General features: G+C 47.6%; 1 protein-coding gene across 3 annotated transcripts in view; it reads left to right on the top strand.

Moving 5' to 3' along the window:
* Positions 1 to 20,471, top strand: part of DLK2 (delta like non-canonical Notch ligand 2) — a 217,385-nt gene that overhangs the window by 170,462 nt on the left and 26,452 nt on the right. For all 3 annotated transcript variants that reach the window (XM_078647437.1, XM_078647435.1, XM_078647436.1), the window contains exon 2: positions 12,283 to 12,384. In XM_078647437.1, coding sequence (XP_078503563.1) covers positions 12,312 to 12,384 — 73 coding nt within the window. In that variant the 5' untranslated portion in view covers positions 12,283 to 12,311. The remainder of the gene's footprint in view (positions 1 to 12,282; positions 12,385 to 20,471) is intronic.

The following is a 20,471-nucleotide window of genomic DNA, read 5'->3' as shown; positions in this document are numbered from 1 at the left end:
CAAGTAGGGCAACCGAAATTATGTGACACAGGAGTACCAAATTACGCTGCAGTTGACTAAATCATGCAGCAAAAAAAGATACATTATGCGGAGTAATGTGGCATTTTTATGCTAGTATTACATTATTATGTCTTTTTTACACATGTGAACACTGTCTGGACAAAAGTGTTCCCTCAATCAGGGCCAAAATACAGTAATAAGCAACTGAAAGGTGACCAGTCAGCCATGCGACACGTGTTGTCGCATTTTTTCCACCTTTTCATCCGTTTGAGTTCAAAACAACTTTTTTGTTAAAATCTGTAAATCATGCATTTGATGATGGATTATGTGACAAATGAGGCAAATTCCGAATTCAGCTGGGCAGCCTGATTGTGCGCCAGCGCTAGGGAAGACATCAGGAGCGCCATATGTTTGTAGAGAAGGTGCTGTCCTTCTCTCTCCCTCTCATGCAACACAGCACAATGCAGCAACTTTGGTTCCTGTGCTGTGTCAAGCGATATATTAGTAAATCTACCCCGCTGTTTGTTACTGGAGTATCGACAGTGACATGGCTTATCCTCGGAGGATCTGTGGTGACATGGATAGTTACTGGGGACAGAATGCATCGTTTTGCCCGAATATGACATGATGCTCTGTTACTGTGAGATAATTGGGGATGGGCAGTTTGCTTGGGTCCCAAAGGGTATGGCTTGGAACTGATGTGTTGGGCAAGCATTAATGCCGTTTGGTGGTCACACGCATGTTCAGGAGTAGTGTTATTGCTTGCACCATAAATCATGCAGTGTAGCACCGTGTGGAGGCATGGCTGGTTTTGCTGTAGTTATGTATGATATATTTTGCCATGAAAAAGAATCCGTTTTTTCTGGGGTTATGAATCATATGCTTTATCATTTTTTGAAAAAAAACTTTGGAATTCAGATTCTGGTTGCGTCTGTAAATGCATTTATTAAAATATGTCAATCACAGTGGAATGGAGCAGGGGTCCCCCAGCATCATCCAAGGAGTAAGCAGAGCTTCTTGAGGAGAGAGAGCTTCTACAATCGGTCCCATGTTCATGGGTTTCACTGTTGTGATGCAGAGACAAGCTCCTGAAAGCGTGAGAAAGCAAAGGCTGACACACCTTTCAACAGTGTCAACATAAACATATGGATTCCATAGGTGCAGCCGTTTTCAGATTTAAGGTGCAGAAAGAAGCTCTTTGCCTCAGCTATGAGATGGAACATTTCAATTAACAGCTTTTAGTATTGTCAGGAAATCTTGGTTGTTACAGGTTCTATTCATTTACCATTTAGCTGAGTAATTCACTTTTATTTTGCCAGCTTAGTTTGTTACCAAATGGTCTCTGATCTTGTTGGCTGTTGTCATCTGAAGTCCCATGATTTTACCATCACTATTTAGTAATTTGTTTTTTATGGGTGCCTTCTGAGTTTGTTCCAGGTAGCCGGAAGTTAGAGGGTGTTTTAAGTTAGAGGGTGTTTTAAGTTAGAGGGTGTTTTGCTGCTGGAACTTGAAGTCAGGGGTTTGCTGCTAATGTCTGCAGCGATATATTGCTAGCGAGATCTCCGAGAATGTGCTCCTGCTTAGAACAGATGTTTGTTTTTGGGAACTTAGGTTAGGAATTTGTGGCTGGAATCTGGTCTATGATCAATTCGCTGGTACCTAATGTCACAGAGTTTGTTTCTGGGGTACAAGTCAGGGTTTGTTGCTTGTATCTGAAGACAAATGTCTTGGGACAGGGATACCTGGTCACAATGCTTGATGCTGGGCGATCAGTCATATGGTTTGTTGGCTCTGCAGTGAAGGGGTTTATGGAATATGAAATCACGAGTTTCATTATTTTGGACAGGGTTTGTTAGTGGGATCTGGGATCATAGGAGTGGTTGCTAGGATCTGATTTATGTGATTTCTTTCTTGACTTCATAGTCACCGGGATTGATGCTGGCATCTAAGTTCAGGGGAGTTTTTTTTTTATTTATTGTCAAAGACTTTGTTGCTGTGATTTGAGTTGTGTGATTTATCTCTTGATTTTTCTGTCCCTGAGTTTGTTTCTGGGATCTGTGTTTTTTTGTGGTACTGAGATCTTGCGGTTTATTTCCAAGGTGATGGGGATGATTTCTTTTCCTAGGGTCAAAGGGTTTGTTATCTGTATCCCAGGTTTCAGGCTTTGTTGCTGGAATCTGGGGAAACAGTTTAACTAAGAGTTGGTTACTTTCAGGGATCTGTGGTTTTTGCTGTGTTTCGGTTAACGATTGTCACAGGAATCTGAGGCAATTGAGTGCTCAGACATCTTGGGGTATTATGGAATTCATCAGCCATTAAGAGGAGGTGCTGCCCCAACTTTCCTCAGACAAGCCACTGCCTCATCTTTGCACAACTACTCCACACTCGATGCCAGTGCTTAATTTGTGACAAAATAAGTGCCAGAGTCCTTTTCACGAGGCCACTGCAGCTTGCTCTACCCAGTGCCCCTGTCAGCGCTGCCAATGACAGTAATAACGCAACAGCTGCCACACAGTTAGAAGTGTGATAATTTAGATTATTCCAGGCCCCCAAAGCTATAAGAATGGAATGGACAATAGGGATCAGTCATTTAAATGTATATTGAATTCATAAACAACTGTTTCTGTGCTCATCTTGTTGCAGGGATTATGCTCAGGACCAGAACTATTCTTGAGATCATAGAACATCAGCGCATAGGGACTGAGTCACCATACCACCCTTAGTATCCATGAGCCCGAGTCCAACTAGCTATAGTGCCACACTTGCCCTCCTAACCCTACCAGAGAAACAACTGAATTGGCACCCCAGAACACAACACTCTCGACCCTCTCAGGAATCGTGGTAACAGGACACACCCTTTCGCTCGCTCACTTGTACCTGTCCACAATAAGATAACAATGAGACACGAAGAAAGTTTTGGATATTTATTTAAACTATTATTCTCTGAAATGCAGTATACGTGCCACAATAAGACAACAAAAACATATCATGAATACCATTAGCATGGTTAATAAGTCATATACCAAGCTAAATGATTATATATTAAAGATCTCTGGAATTAATGGCGTTCCCCGTACCTTAGCATACATAGGTGAGTGGTTTACATTGCAGCTGATGCAGCACTCTTGCTACAAGACCTTTGCTCAGTGTTTGTTTTTTCAGAATCCCTGTCCTCATTTATATGACAAAACAGGTGTGCTCTCAAACAGCAGCTGCATTTTCTTGTTATGTCTAAGTGCTAGTGTCTGACCAGAGAAAATAGCAAGGTGCATTGTTGTTTGACGTTGTTTAGTGTGTTCAGATTAAATCCCAGGAAAATATTAAAACATGTGCAGGTTCTGTGTGAAAATACAATGTGGCACAAACGCAATTACTACATGTATGCCATTTGTCAGGTCTCTAGTCACTGATACCAGGTGTTAATTATTATCCAACTAAATGGTATGCCTTTTATCGACCTGAGAAGAATCAAAGGCTATGTGGACCTGCTGGGATTTGGAACTTCCGACTTTCAGCTTTGACACAGAGCTATGCAGTGGGTGCATGGTTTTGTTAAGCTATCTTACTGGATTGTGTTCCCAGCACCAAAGGGAGGTGGGGAGTGGTTCCAAAAGTCATCTTAGCATTGCTACATTAGAAGGGCGTGGGTGTGAACTGCCATGGTTAACTTGTGCTTTGCATGCTGCTGCTGCCGTGGACCAGTGCTACATTAAAGGCACTGTAGGCGGCTGCTTTATGGCATCACTATACATTTCCTCAAGAGGGTACGAAATTATAACAAATGGGTGAGCTGCTAATGGAGGGGGTTTGCCCAAATTGAAAATGGACATTGTGCCTGAAGCTCCAAATATCCTTACACTGGAGCTGCTATCAGTACCACTAGCATAGAGTGTTACAGCCCTACTTTAGAAACACCAGATATACAATTAGTCACAGCCGCAATGTCTCATTATAACATCTACAGATGTTAAAAGACCTAGCTAAGTGTGGTGTTGCCCCTTAAACGTCAGAATCTTTAATAAACTTAAGCCAGAAAACCACAATTAACTGACAATCAGTGTTCCCAGTAAGGTGCGCGCCCGCACGTTTGTTCCCCTGAGCGTGCAGTGCTGTGTGTGGAACGCGCACCCACAGCACATCCTGGGAGAGCATTCGCGCCGCCGCTTTTAAAATTTGAGCGGCGTGAAAAATTGTAATTTCCTGGTTGCGGTGGCTCCTCCACTTGCTGGACCGCGCTACTTGAGGCGGTGGTGGCAGCAGGTGCAGAGGCTCATCGACCGATAGCAGTGGCGCCCGCTGCGCTGCTGCGGAGGAGTGTTTGCTTTCCACACGTCCTGCCTCTTGGGAACATTTGCTGCCTGCATGGTCTGTCTGACACAATACTTGACCTCATCTCAAGCCCATGGTACTGGACATCTGGCGACAGCCAGGATAATTCCCCCACTCCCTGTCTGACTGTCCTTTGGGACGCGCTTTGACATACAACTCGAGTCTGGCTTTGTGTTGGAAGGTGACGCCCATGGTACACAGAGAGGTACAGATAAGATTGGCCCCTGTGCAATGCTGGCAGACTGGTGAGGAGCTCGAGGAGTGAGCTCCGCTGGCTAGGGATCGCAAATTACCTAAATATCCCTGTTAGCCCCAGCCACATCAAAGCACATCAACTAAGGAGCCCCTTACACATCTACAAAAAGGAGCATAGTTTCGGTTGAGGCAACAACATCGAAAGGACACTTACCCGCGGCTGAGCTGGATAACATACCGGCAGTTTGGTTGGTGGGGGCGTGGCTCACAAGCGAGGTCGATGCCGCTGAAGAGAACTTTGATTTCGTCTCTGCCCAGGCCTTCCGCATCACTGGAGGCGGATCGCAGGTCCCCTGAAGTTCACCGCTGCAGGGTCCTAGACAGAGGAGGTGTTGACCCTTCCTCACTCGTGAGCACCCGTGAGACTGAGTGATCGGCTGGATGCTCCCCTCAACGGCATGGTCTGGGACTACCGGCCACCCCCCTCCTTAACACAGTGACTGCATTACGTAATATCAACCATTCAACACATGGGTCTTTGGAAGTCAGGGGGTACAGGGCCCCCCCTGGCCGTATTTATTAAAATATAAAAACAAAATTAAAATTTTAATAAAATAAACATTTAGACAATTATTAAATGCACATTTCAGAACATTAGATTGACATCCATTGTGACATGGTATGATGGGCTAACCTTAACAAATATCTAGTACAGCGTGTTTCCTAACCGAATCTAACATCCTGAAAATTAAAATTGCATTCTAATAATTAAGTCGTATGGCAAGGTCGCTAACCGGTGTCAGATCCTTTTACAGCTACGCTCTCACGTTCGAGATGCGCATGCGCAACCCAGGGCACGTTTCACCCACGTGCGCTCCCTGAACTCCATTTAACCATAACAGGAGGGCCCTGACACTCGCGCACCTTGATGACGTCATAGTGTCTGTGAGGGGTGGCTACCAGCCTGAGGAAAGCGTAGACTCCCTCCCCCGCACCCTTCTAAGTAATGGATATCATATCCTGCCCCTGAAGTTCTGGGAGAGACCAATGGCCCCTCCCGACGGGCGGCCCCTTTCGTGAATGGGCCCGCCCCCCCCCTAAGGATCTTAAAATGCTGCTCACCGATTATGACCTTACCGCCAGACCCACATAATAAATACGACATTGCTATACTAAGAGGGAAAAAAGGCCTAAGGAGAAAATGAGTTAACACACAGCAAAGCACAAAACATACACATATGTACATTTTCCTGTAAACGGGAAAAAAGGCACAGCCCCACGGTGGGGCGAGGAGCGAGCCTGGGAGCGCGGGCACAAAGAGGCCGCTTCCCGCGCTCTCCAGGCTCTTAACCCCTTCGCCGTCGTGGCCCCGCCCCCTCGCCCCGGAAGTGCACAACTACTTCCGGGGCGAGGGCGGGGGGCAAGCCACAACAAAGGCAACCGGGATATGGGAGGGGCCGGGCCCCGCCATGCCTGCGTGGGGGCCGATTGGCCCCCCTTTTCTGATCTGCCGCTGATGAACTCCTGCGCATCAGCCACTGATAAACTCCTGCCCTTGACCTCGGTGGCGGATTACGCAAGTAGGAGTGAACACGCTTAGTTACAGGTTTCACCACACTCAATCACAAACCCAATTTCCAACAAGCAGTGAGTAGTACACTCTGACTCCAGCCAAGGGTCCAGGACTTTGAGGATAGCACTTGTAGTCCAGGACCACTGTTCCCTGTGTGGTGCACGCACCCATGTCACTCGGAGCGTGCAGTGTCTTCTTTAATGCGCACACACACACAGCACATTCCAGAGAGAAAAGTAATAATGTTAAGTCGCAGTGCCCTATAGAACCATGACGGGCGCTGCAATCAACATGAATACTTAAAAGAAGCAGCCATCTCCCCCCCAGCCGCGCTCTATTAAGAAAGGGCATGAAGCAAGCCTGAAAGCACAACGTGTGCTTACACACCATTTTGAAGCTATTTGCAGGCTATCATCTTGTACCAGTGAGATAATTTTCTGATAGAATACACTAATAGAGATCCTATCAGACGTCCCATATGAACAGGACAATATTTCCGATGTTGCCGGTTTAGCTTGAAGTTTCTGCCTTTACAAGAAATAATCCCTTACTTGTAAATACTTTAAAAAAGAATCCTGGGGAGTCCATATTCCTCTTGTAATGAATGAAATGCACGAAACTCCTGGTTATTGTTCAGATGACATAGGTTATTAATACCCAGATGTTGCCAGATTTCCTCCCCCATTATCGTGAAATATGTCTAAAAGTAGTGGATTACCCCACAGTAGAGTAAAATTATGCAATGGAGGTATGGAGTATTTCTTGCAGATTTCCTGCCATACCCCTGCTATATCCCCAACTATTGTGAACCTAACCTTCCTATAATAGTTTAGGTCTGTGACTAAGGATGTATGTGGATGTATTTGTGGCCATACCTTCTTCACCAACAGGCAAAGCCAGCGACTGGGTTCAACCAACTGGGGGAAGGGGACTCATAAATAAAGCAAATATTAAAATAACGCAGTGGGGCCCACCACCCCTCTGCTCCATTTCAAGATGGCTGCCTCTTTCTTGTTTATTGTACCACTGTTTTTAATGTGTATACACACGTACACAAACACACACACTTGCATGATAAAATAAACGACATTGTTGCTGTCTGCCTACACTCAGGGAGTGAGTGTGTAGCATATATTACATACCAATATTAGCTGGCTCAGGCACGGTCAGCAGATTGAGTGTCTCACCACAGAGCTGGTCATGGACCGTAATCGGGGTGAGTTTCTGGGGAATGGCCTGCATTTACCCTTTCTCTACCTACTTACAAAAGTAGTGAGAAAATTATTCCTATTGCTAAATATTATCTGGAGCAAAGCCCTTACAGTTTTACAAAATATGCTTTGAAAAGAACCCTATTAGGTCTCCATTGGGAAGGGTGTTTGCTCATTTGTGCAGGGCTGGGGCAGCACATTATGTTTGCTCTCTCTGTACCGGGCTGTGGCAGTGCTCTACATTTGTTTGCTCAGTGCAGGGCTGGGGCGGTGCACTACATTTGCTCGCTCCATGAAGGGCTGGGGCAGCGCACTATGTTTGCTCGCTCTGTACCGGGCTGTGGCAGTGCTCTACAATTGTTCAGTCCGTGCTAGACTGGGGCAGTATGCTTTGTTTGCTTGCTCCGTGCAGGGCTGTGGCAGTGCGCTACATTTGCTCGCTCCGTGCAGGGTTGGGGCATCGCGCTACTTGTGCTTGCTCCGTGCAAGTGTGGGGCAGCGCACTATGTTTTCTTGCTCCGTGCAAGGCTGTAACAGCACGCTGCCTTTGCTTGCTGTGTGCAGGGCTGTGGCAGCACGCAATGTTTGCTCAGTCGGTGCAGGTTTGTGGCAGCACACTGCACTTGCTTGCTCTGTGCAGGGCTGTGGCAGCACGCTGCGTTTGCTTTCTCTGCAATGCTGTGGCAGCATACTTTGTTTGCTTGCTCTGTGCAGGGCTGTGGCAGCATGCAATGTTTGCTCAGTGTGCAGGGCTGTGGCAGCACGCAATGTTTGCTCAGTCTGTGCAGGGCTGTGGCAGCACGTTGCATCTGCTTGCTCTGTGCAGGGCTGTGGCAGCACGCAATGTTTGCGCAGTCTTTGCAGGGCGGTAGCAGCATGGTACGTTTGCTCACTCTGTGCAGGATTGTGGCAGTATGCTACATTTGCTTGCTCTGTGCAAGGCTGTGGCAGCACGCTTCGTTTGCTAACTCTGTGCAGGGCTGTGGCAGTACGCTACGTCTGCTCACTCTGCGCAGGGCTGTGGCAGCACGCAATGTTTGCTCGGTCTGTGCAGGGCTGTGGCAGCATGCTGCGTTTGCTTCTCTGTGCAGGGCTATGGCAGCACGCAATGTTTGCTCAGTCTGTGCAGGGCTGTGACAGCACACTATGTTTACTTACTCTGTGCAGGGCTGTGGCAGCACGCTACATTTGCTCACTCTGTGCAGGGCTGTTGCAGCACGCAATGTTTGCTCAGTCTGTGCAGAGCTGTGGCAGCACGCAATGTTTGCTCAGTCTGTGCAGGGATGTGGCAGCACGCTACGGTTGCTTATTCTGTGCAGGGCTATGGCAGCACGCTACGTTTGCTCACTCTGCGCAGGGCTGTGGCAGCACGCTACGTTTGCTTACTCTGCCCAGGGCTGTGGCAGCACAGTACGTTTGCTCACTTTGTGCAGGGCTGTGGCTGCACACAATGTTTGCTCAGTCTGTGCAGGACTGTGGCAGCACGCAATGTTTGCTCAGTCTGTGCAGGGATGTGGCAGCACGCTACATTTGCTCACTCTGCGCAGGGCTGTGGCAGCACGCAATGTATGCTCAGTCTGTGCAGGGCTGTGGCAGCACGCTGCGTTTGCTTACTCTGTGCAGGGCTGTGGCAGCACGCTGCGTTTGCTTACTCTGTGCAGGGCTGTGGCAGCACGCTGCGTTTGCTTACTCTGTGCAAGGCTGTGGCAGCACGCTGCGTTTGCTTGCTCTGTGCAGCAGGGCTGTGGCCGCATGCAATGATTGCTGAGTCTGTGCAGGGCTGTGGCAGCACGCTACGTTTGGTCACTCTGCAGGGCTGTGGCAGCACACTACGTTTTCTTTCTCTGTGCAGGGCTGTGGCAGCACGCTGCGTTTGCTCACTTTGTGCAGGGCTGTGGCAGCGTGCTATGTTTGCTTGCTCCATGTAGGGCTGTTGGTGCGCTATAGTTGCTTGCTCCATGCAGGGTTGTGGCAGTGTGCTACATTTGGGCGCTGGATGCAGGCCAGGTTTGATGATTTCCCAAGTGCTGTATTCAATTTCCCATTTCAGCCCTGATTTTATTATCACAAGTAGGAAGATACTACAGTAAGGTCCCTTTAGTGATATGACAGTGCGAGCAATAAGATACTGGGAGGGAGTAGGGTTGGTTTCATTAGTGACTGAAAAGCTGGTGCGCCAGAAGGAATGAAGACGGGCCTACAGTAGAGAGGTTTGCTTGTGGCTTTACTACAATGCCAACAAAAAACACTGGCGTGAAATGTTTATGATGTAATGCAGTGCTTGCTGCCTACAATACGATCCCACAGTAAAATGCCCAAGGGTTTATTACATTCCTGTTCTAGAAATCTTTGGGCGGTTTAGTGCTGATGAGATGGTCTGAGAGGAGAATAGTTCTGTTTTATGACAGTGCCTTTAGGAAGGAACAGGATGCCTGCAGATTAACTGAGGAGGATGTTTGTGGTTTTATCACAGTGCCAGTAACAACGAGCCAGGAAAAGATGCTTGTGAGTCTTACTAAAGAAGAGGATATTTGTGGGTTTGTCAGAGTACCATTTAAGAACCAGGAAGAGACGCCTGAAAGACTCACACAGAAGAGGATGTCTGTGGTTCCTTCACATTGCCAATAAGAACGAGCCAGGAAAGATGCTTATGAGTTTCACTGCAGAGGTGAATGTGCCAGGGAGAAGCAACCAACACAAAATGCTTGCGGTGTAGGGCAGTGCCTGGTAGACGGTAGCAGAGAAGGACCTGTGGTTCTGTTGCCGTCCCTGAGGGAGACATCTCAGTTTTACTACAGTGCCAGCCAGGTTTCAAAGGAAGATGCCATCAGAAGTCCTTCTTGTCCTCTTGGCTTGAGCCCTCATGTTTGTATCTCTTCCATTAATCGGTTTATGCCACCGCAGCGATGCCTCTTTCCAGGTGGCCAACCAATGCCAAGAGAGCACTGCCCATAGAGTAAGCCTTTGAACCTTCGAATGTACTGCGTTTTACTAGTCTGTTTAGGTAGTTCGTCCTGGCAACCCTTGTATGGAACACCGCGTTGAATTTTAGGCTCTGCAATGATGTGGGTGAGCCAATGCTTGGAGTACTACCGCTTTTCTAATTCATTTCCCAAAATGTGTTTGCTGAATGACATCTTCACCATCCACAATTTGTGTGAAAATATTGCTACTCAGAATAATTGGCAGATATAAATATCATGTTCTAAATATTGTTTACCATTAAAATTATCTTCCGATTGTGTCTAGATGTTCTGTTATTAACTCCAATTGGGTAATATTTTGTAAACGATATTTGGGGTAAGCTATCTATGGATATGTATGTCAGAGTCCAGTGGCAGCTGGCAGGGAACTGGGGAGGCGGGGCTGGGTGTGGCGGGGGGGGGGAATAAAAAAAAAATACTTACCTCCTCACGGCTGCTGTCTCTCCTCTGTCGTTGATTCTCTTCCTGGCGAATCCCAGAAGCAGGAAGTACACATGCTTCCGTAAGCCAATCACACTGCTGCTTTGCAGCGCTGTGATTGGCCTGAGCACCGTGGTGCGGTGCTCAGATGGGGACTGAGAGCCTGTGCATGTTCTCCACCCAGGCTGTGCATTACAGTCTGGTGGAGAACATGCAAAGTGCGCGTGACTGGCCAACCCAAGACAGCCGGCCAAACCACCTTGTGCACTTATTGTGCACAAACTACTCCTCCTTCCAGTACCACCAGCACTCCCCCGCCATACCCAGCCCTGTAGCTACAAAAAATAAAATGATAATGATGTTATTGTAATTTTATTTTTCCCTTTTCCTGCTCTAAGAGCAGTGGGGCGACGCTCCTGCACCTGAGCGGAGGAGCCGCCTCTGTGTCAGACGATATTTTCCCTGCATTTTGTGGTGCCACACCCCTGTGGTTGTCGTACATGTTAGGAGGGGGTGGGATGAAAACTCTGGAGCCTTTGCTTGTGTGTTTGCGCATGCCCTTGCATGTGTGTATATGTGTGTGTGTGTGTGTGTAAGGTGAGATATTGTTTTTGCAGTTCATTGGAGATGCCATGGGGGAGGGTGGTGAAAGTTTGTAAATATGAGTAGTGTTGTGGCTTGTGGGGGATTAGCCTGGATTTGGCAGGCGGTAAACGCTGCCATGCCTGTGACTGTTTACCAGGCAGCTAACATGGAGGGAGTGCATATGTGTGTTTAGCTTGTTTAGCCTCCATTAAGTCCAAGTGCTCTGAACGAGCATTTTAGACCTTGCAGTAGTGTTCAAACGTGCTTTAATGGCATTTGCTCCTATTATTAGACTCGTACCTATTAGAAGATAACCACAAATTGCTCTAAATTTGGTTTTGCACAGGCCCTTTCCAACCAGTGACAATTGCTCAGGAGCCAAAACAATGTGTACGTGGTTTTAACCCATGCAAAAGGGCGCAAAGAAGGTTTGCGCATGTTAATCTCCGCTTGTTAGCACGCATCTCTCAGGGCCTGATTTAGAGTTTGGTCGACGGAGGTAAAACCATCGATAGGGTGGAGTATTCTAAAGCACGACAGTACGTCTGTCAAGCTTTTAACATGTTTTTGTATTTTCAAAATCCTAAAGTGGGATCCAAAGGGAGGGCTCGTGGTGCAGCACGTCTCATCGACACCTGCAGTAACCAGAGAGGTGCATACATTGGGGCCATCGGGCTGGAGGGGCTACAGAATAGTCTGGTGCCTGGAGATGTGCCTTTTCGGAGTCCAAAACTTGACCTAATAAGCAGCCCCACAGCCCGTTTGGCCCAAGGTCGATGATGATGGGGAACCCGCAATACAGGCAGGTGGAAGGGATCACTGGTGCAATGAAGACACTAGGACCCCAGGCGTGGCAAGCAGGCGCAATGAGGGCCGGGTGCAAACGGAACGTGCTTTCCTGTTGGTCACTACCTGGCTCCGTCATTTGTCGTTTTGTGTGATGCTCCGGATGTCCTGCTTCACCACTCTTGTGTCTCTCCTCCAGGTGTTGGCTCTGCTGGCGCCGCGCTGACCATGCCCAGGAGTCCCCGCCTCCAGATCGTGTCCTTGGTTTGCATCCTGTTGGCTCAGCATCTTTCTGCACAAGGTGAGATCCCACGCCATGCCCCGCCTCTTGGCGATGGTCCTAGCTGTGTGTGATGGAAAGAGTAGCGCTGCTGGTTGGGGTTGGAAAGAATGTGAAGGGGGTCATTGCGTAGTACTGGTCTTGGACAAAAAAAAATCGTTCACATTTTGCATACGTTGCACATTGTTCACCACAGCGCTTTCTTTTATTTCCAATGCAAAATGTCTTTAAGGCACAAACATTTTTGAGGCTTATGTTAATAAAAAGAGATTTGGAAACACTTTTGACTGAAACTACTCTCCCCTATTGGTGGGGCGGAAGGCTGCTGTGAATTCCGTCTCCCACCATTGATGTGTCAAAATCCTATCTAATGGGGTAAGGTGCATGGCCTGTCCTTTCACCCCCCCAACCCCCACCCCCCAAGCTAACCTCCAGAGCTAGTAGAGACTCATGCTTATACATAACACTGTACACAACCTTTTCATTGACATAATATTGACCCAGTACTCTGCACTGCCCACCACACTGATGCACAGAGCATGTAGTCCATGATTCCAGTATGCTAAGCCTTCACGCTGGCACGTAGATGTACGGCTACCACCTTAAGATGGTTTGTAGGAGTCTTCCCTTTGCAAAGTCAGGCAGGGTTGCTACTTCGCTCCATGCGGTACCGGACACCTTTGTCCTTCCCTTGACTTCTACCTCATGCATTCCACCAGGTTGGTTTTCGTTGATTGATGCAAATGGACCAAAGCACCAGATAATAGTGGTTAATAAAAGGAACTCCCAGGACTGGAACATTGTGTTCCTGGTGACATGGAGCCATCTGTTGGGGCATTCCCAGCCTGGAGAGAGGCGGAGCTTGGCACGCGCAGGGTGCAGGTGGAAGGTGACCCACAGGAGGCGGTAGAGGAGAACCTGAGAACCCGACGCGTAGGAGGCTGCTGCCGGTCTAACGAGAGAGCGCTTTATGATGGCTTGGGCATGAGTCACCCAAGGAGAAGGAAGCGCTGCATGAAGAGTAACATTGGTCTGGGAGGGAAGGGGTGGCAGAAAGGAAGCAACCTTGCCAATTAAAACTCAATAAGTCAAAAAGCATAGCCCCAGGATACAAGTTCCTGCCTCAGTGGGCGGCGGAGCGGCGCATGAGTGGATGGGCAGAGTCTTGTCTGGGTTTACGCCGCTCGCTTCACGCTGCCTGGAGGCACGGACAAGGTGTGGTTGCTGAGAAGAGTCAAGCCTCTGCCTTACCTGTCAAAATAAAACTTTATCACGCCCACCTGTGCTTAGGCACGTCAACAGATCGCTTACAGACCAGCAGAAGTTTGTGTAGAGAACCTTGCTTTCACTTTATGCGGTCTGCGCACCTCCAGAAAGAAGCAATTTGAAATATTTTAACCAAACGTCACACATTCTAGTTTATTTAAACATTTTTTTTCATATTTCTACAAAACTTAGATATACATAGGGAAAAACGCATATACAAAACTACTGATTTAGCTGTTACAATATATGAATGAAAATCTTCAAATTGTTGAAATAAGTAGCTGTTATTACATGGTAAAAAGGAACCTACTAGAAAGGCGATCATAAAAAGAAGAAAGAAAGTTGCAGTCTTTCAATGAAAGTCATCCTGTTTCCTCTTAACGTTGGTAGTGTTTTTTTTGCCGCATCCTCACTCTGTCCTGTGATGCCCGTTTCTGGGTCAGCAATCAGCATAGCCGGCTTCGATGCCCAATTCTAGAGAAACATAATTGAAGATGCAAATCCTCTGGGTCTTAGGTGATGACGAAGTAAGTCAGGCATCACCTTCTCTACAAACTTTCAAAAATGTGCTTCTTGTTTCCAAGTGGGCACTGAGGAAGGGTGTGCCACTCAAAATGTCCTTTAAAGGTTTTAGCCATCACTTATTGTACTCCCCGCCTTGCGTCCCCAGCCTTCGAATGCATAAGAGTCGGCTCACACCACCTGGGCAACATACACCGTTAAGATCCTTCTGATTGCCCCATAACTCAAGAGCAGACAACAAACCTTGTGATGTATTTACTATGGTAGGGTCAATACATGGCATGGCATAAGTGTCCTATTGAAAGCTAGTCTCATACATTGCTTTCTTGGCCCTCCAGAAGGTTTACAGTTACATTTATATGTAGGATACATAGCAGGTGTGCGATAATGAACCTATGTTGGGCACCTATTATGGAAACCATAAAATGTATGTGTTCTATGAACATCGACAGGGTCAACCACATCCTGGTTGTCGTGGTATAAACCCTGGAAGCTTGGTGTCTGTTGGTTTCACGTGGTAGGGTTCTAGGAGCAGCGCTACCCACCTGTACGGGTGATGTGCAATGGTAGAAGTAAGGACATCCTGTGGAAGAAAAATGTCCACCATCCTGGAGTGGTTCCAAATGACAGAGGCAAAAGAGACAGTTTTAGAAAACCAGAACACACACACGTCTTATCACCGATGTCAGTCACAAGAGAAAAGACCATAGGGCCTCATTGACGAGGTTTTACCGTAGGGCAGCGCTGCAGGCTTTTCTGCTGCGCTGCCCTACGGTAAAAGAAAAGGGCAGGAATGCACCGTATCTATCAGGTACAGCGCATTCCTGTCCTTTCCCCTGCGCCGGCGCACAATGGGCTGCCGTGCACCAACGCAGGCACATTTGCACCGTTGCAAGAATGATTATTTTTGTGAAGGAAGGGATACCTTCATGTACAAACAAGCATTAGAAATGCAATCGGGCTCGGATTTATTTGAGTTTGAGCTAATGGCATTGTAAATGCCAATGTCTTTTTGCCATGTGTTATGGAGTGTGTGCATGTGGTGTGTAGTGGAAGTATGTTAGTTGAATTGTAATTTTACCAATGGTGGCATGCTGTGCTTTATATGAATATGTTTAAAAGTAAAGTGTACCATACTGCGATTGCTTGGTGGAAAAGTGCACTGCTGGCTGGAGGTGTGTGTGCCTGGTGGAAGGGTGCACTGACGGCTGGTGGGTGTGTGCTTGGTAAAAGCGTGCACAGATGGATGATGGCTGTTGGTGTTTGTGCATGGTGAAAGCATTCATTGACGGCTGGGGGTGTGTTGTTGTGTGTGTTGTTTTCTGTGTGCTGGTGAGTGTGTGCTGGTGAGTCTGTGGGGGTGAGCCTGGGGAGTGAGTGTGGTGGTGAGTGTGTTGTGTTGAGTGCTGACAAGTGTGTGGTGTTGAGAGACTGAGGTGTGTGGTTTGTGTGTGCATTATGTGTGTGTGGTGTATGTGTGTGTGGTGTTTTCTGCACACTCACACACTGCCCCGTAACATTCACACACTGCTCACCCGCACACTCCCAATGTCACCCTGCATAGTCACACACTGTCACATAGTCACACACTCAGCAGCACACAGCACTCAACAGCACTCTGCCCTCAACAGCACTCTGCCCTCAACAGCACTCTGCCCTCAACAGCACTCAACAGCACTCTGCCCTCAACAGTACACAGCACTCTGCCCTCAACAGCACACAGCACTCTGCCCTCAAAAGCACACAGCACTCTGCCCTCAACAGCACACAGCACTCTGCCCTCAACAGCACACATCACTCTGCCCTCAACAGCACACAGCACTCAACAACACACAGCACTGCACTCAACAGCACTCTGCCCTCAACAGCACTCTGTCCGCAACAGCACTCTGCCCTCAACAGCATTCTGCACTCTGCACTCAACAGCACTCTGCACTCAACAGCACTCTGCACTCAACAGCATTCTGCACTCAACAGCACTCTGCACTCAACAGCACTCTGCACTCAACAGCACTCTGCACTCAACAGCACTCTGCACTCAACAGCACTCTGCACTCTGCACTCAACAGCACTCTGCCCCCAACTGCACTCTGCCCCCAAAAACACTCTGCTCCCAACAGCACTCTGCACTCAACAGCACTCTGCACTCAACATCATTCTGCACTCTGCACTCAACAGCACTCTGCACTCAACAGCACTCTGCACTCAACAGCACTCTGCACTCAACAGCACTCTGCAATCAACTGCACTCTGCACTCAACAGCACTCTGCACTCAACAGCACTCTGCACTCAACAGCACTCTGCACTCTGCACTCAACAGCACTCTGCCCCCAACTGCACTCTGCACTCAACAGCACTCTGCCCCCAACTGCACTCTGCCCCCAAAAACACTCTGCTCCCAAAAACACTCTGCACTCAACAGCACTCTGCACTCAACAGCATTCTGCACTCTGCACTCAACAGCACTCTGCACTCAACAGCACTCTGCACTCAACAGCACTCTGCACTCAACAGCATTCTGCACTCTGCACTCAACAGCACTCTGCACTCAACAGCACTCTGCACTAAACAGCACTCTGCACTCAACAGCACTCTGCACTCTGCACTCAACAGCACTCTGCACTCAACAGCACTCTGCACTCAACAGCACTCTGCACCCAACAGCACTCTGCCCCCAACAGCACTCTGCCCCCAACAGCACTCTGCCCCCAACAGCACTCTGCCCCCAACAGCACTCTGCCCTCAACTCAACTCAAATAAATCCGAGCCCGATTGCATTTCTAATGCTTGTCTTTAAGAGGAGTTGTCTAATGTAGCAAGTTTAGAGTTTGGGTGGGAATGCGAGACCTATTGCATTTCCAATGCTTGTTCTTGTTTAGTCCTACTTATCCTAATGCAGGGTGTGAGAGCACTTTACATCAGACGCGCATATTACATATACAATAAACTATATACGTATGTAAATTAATGTGCAGGATGTGGTACATAAATCTAGGGGATTGCAAGGTGTAGAAGTCACAAATCATCTTCTATAGCTCACTGTGCAATTATCCTCGCAATGCGCTCAAACGTACACATGCTAGACCTGCTAAACATATATGTAAGGGCTTTAGATCTGATGTCACTTCTTGTGATGCCACTTCCTGTAACGTCAGGGCTTTTGATGCCACTTTCTGTGATGCTACAATTCCTGTGATGCCATATGCCGTGATGTTGTGCACCGTGATGTCGTACACCATGATGATATTCGCCGTGATGTCACTTGCATACTGCCTAACTAGGTTACTCACCCCAATTCTTTCTTTAGGACTTATGCCCTGTGGTCACACCATCACACTTCCCACGAACCGCTTATATTTTAGTGTCTTGCTTTTTCATATTCTTTGCAGAAAAGAATACAAATAGAATCTGGTACTGAGAAATTAAATGCACCAAAAAGAAGTTAGTAACTTTCAAATATTAAAATCTGTTTAATGCCAGTCAGTATAATAGAAAATGCTGTTGCTCAGACTGAAGAAATATGGATTCAGTCTTTCTTTCAATGACCTCCAAGTGATAAAAAAATTAACTAATAATGCCTTATTTCTGCTGAACACTTTTTGTCTTCAGAGAAATATAGCAGCTGAAAGAAAATCTGGTTCCTAAACTGTAGCTGCAATTCTGCGCTGTGACCTGCCGTTCACCTCGGCTGGCGGTAGGCGGTGTGACATCAGAATTCAAACGTAATAAATTGTTACAGTGATGAACTATGCCAGTTAGTTATTACAGCCGACTAGAGATGTCAAACGTTGCATGTAATAAGAAAACTCCAAGTAGGCTTTTCTATCCGGCTTGCAGGCTCCCACGCGTTAACCTACTTTTGGCGGAACGGTAGGTGCCCCTGACAGGAATGCCAATTGCGGGGCTGACGGAACTGCCGGAGGCGATTGGTTTCTGCTCCAAATGTCCTTAAGTAGGCCTCGCATGGCGGAGAGGGTTCTCCTGCGAGGGGTAGAGCGTCCACAATCACGGGACATGCCAGAGATCACAGGGGCGGCGGCTCTCGGTAGACAGACCTGCCGGCGCTCTGGCCTGCGGGAGGCGGTAATGCGTGCTCCCTTCCAAGCGTCCAGAAGGGGGTCCCCTGGGGCCTCTGCCGCTCGCACGCAATGAAAGCAGCGGCACTTCAAAGCGCCTTGACACACCGTTGCAGACTGAGGAGGTGCTGCAAAACGTTCCTGTCGGCTGTGGGACCCGCAGCCGGAGAGACGACTGTGAATCACTTAATCTCACCGTGCCTAACAAAACAAGGAAGCTGCGCGCTGAGCGCTGCAGAATTGTGAACGCGCCCGGCCATCTGCAGTCACTAACGGAGGCACCCTGACAGCTCCTAATTACAATTTATGTACTTCTTTGCGCAAGCACGCACGAAATATGCCTCAAAATGGCGGAACAAAACTACATTTACCCTATCACTTCAAGCCTATTAAAACGAAAACACAAGGAAGACGAATCACTGGCCAGATGACAGAAAACCCTAAGGAATGTCTGGAATTTCTCTCTCCAAGGCCCTCTTCTTCTTTTTTTTCTCCTTTAACATTAGTTCTCTAACTCCTCCCCTTTCAGGGGAAGGAGTCCGAGCCCTAAAAACAATACCAAGAGGCTTTTTCCTCTTTCTATGTGTGCTGTAGAATGCAGCACACATAGAAAAAGGAAAAACGAGGAGAAATAAAGATATTTCTCCTCGTTGTGCCTCCCTTACACCTCCCCTGGGGACGCATACGTTTTTGGCTCTGCCTTAGATTTACGATTTCTTGTCAATCAGGGGCACTGTAAAAACGCCATGGATGTTGCTGCGAACGTCCCTTTAACGCAGTTCTGCGTTAAAGGGAACCATATTTATGAGGCAGCATTAAGCCAGAAAAAGTGGCTTAGTGCTGCCTCGTAAATAAGGAGCAGGTTTCTGCGCCACCGAACGTCACAAAAGGTGACGGTCTGGCAGCGCAAGGGGCCTCATAAATGAGGCCATATTGTTTACAATGAATTTGTGATCGCTTGATGTGATGAGCCTTCTCTAAGACTTTCTGGGTTTCGACTTAGGCTATTTGTCTAGAGTTTACTATAGCTCTGTTGGACTTCACTAACAAAGGTCTCACTTTAATTTTAAATGACAGTTATGCCACTCAGACCTTGCTGCCTGTCAGAGTTCCAATAATCAGACAAATTACAGATCAAGTCAGTTTCTTCAGTTTACAAATTGCTCTTCTGAAAGATTGCACCATTGCCATGATTCCTCCTGGATTATTGTAAGGAACCGCGCAGTATTGAGCTGTGGATACTCCCTTCTCGTCCTGCTGCTTTTGTGTCATCGGCTCTCTTCTGTCGCTCCTGGAGGGATCCTGCAGGGGTGACAAAAGGGACTTAGAATTAAATCTGCTACTACACTGGTGTTCAATTTAGTCAAAAGCAAGATGACTTGGGAGTGAGTCGTTCATATAAACTGCCCCAAACAAATTGGTCGCTACGCTAGACATAAAGGGGATTGGAAGATCATGGGATATGTAATTCCTCCTACATTTGTTCTGCAACACAGTTCACCTTCTGGCCATCCGTGGCTTATCCCCAGGCTGTTTTAGCAAATGAAATGGGGAAGGATTCTGCAACACAATGAGTGTCCACAAAAACCTTGAGTAGCTGACTGCCAAGATGGTTTACACCACTTTGTTTAAAGTTTGTGCGCGGCCAGCTTGCACGCCACTGATCTACACTTTTCATGTTCACTCAACCATCGGTGAAGCTAACATCCATGATATCCTTACAGTTAGTATAAAAATTGGCAATTCACTAATACTTTCAATGAAGGTACGCAACCGACCTCAACTGTGGCGGTGATCCTACGGCTGTTGTGGTGCTGATGTTGGCATAGCGATCAACGTTCTCTAGATGATCACTGATTGACTGGTGCTTACGAGAGGATATCATGATTAGTGTCCACAGCCCCATTTGGGCACAAAACATTTTTGGCTATTTCACCCACCATGGAGAATGCTTTGCAGTTTTCTTGTCATGGAAAGGGCTTTCTACTGCAAAGGCAGAAACAACAAATGAAAAAAAGAGATTCTCCAGCCAGGGAAGAACGGATGGTTACTGATACGAGCACCTCCAAGCACCACAGAGGTCGACTCCCTCGCAGTCCATGCGGTCGCTGCTACTGAAAATCTACCTGGAGCTGAAGAGAGAGTTCAAAGCCTCCATCTCTATCAGTGCCTGAACCGTGGGCTTTCATGAGAAACCCACCTGGCCTTCTGAGCGTGGGTACATGAAGACTTCTGTAACACCC

The sequence above is a fragment of the Lissotriton helveticus genome, chromosome 6 (genome assembly GCF_964261635.1).
Source record: "Lissotriton helveticus chromosome 6, aLisHel1.1, whole genome shotgun sequence".
NCBI lineage: Eukaryota > Metazoa > Chordata > Amphibia > Caudata > Salamandridae > Lissotriton > Lissotriton helveticus.
Note: the sequence above shows the minus strand (reverse complement) of the source record. Positions and strands in the feature narration are given on the sequence as shown.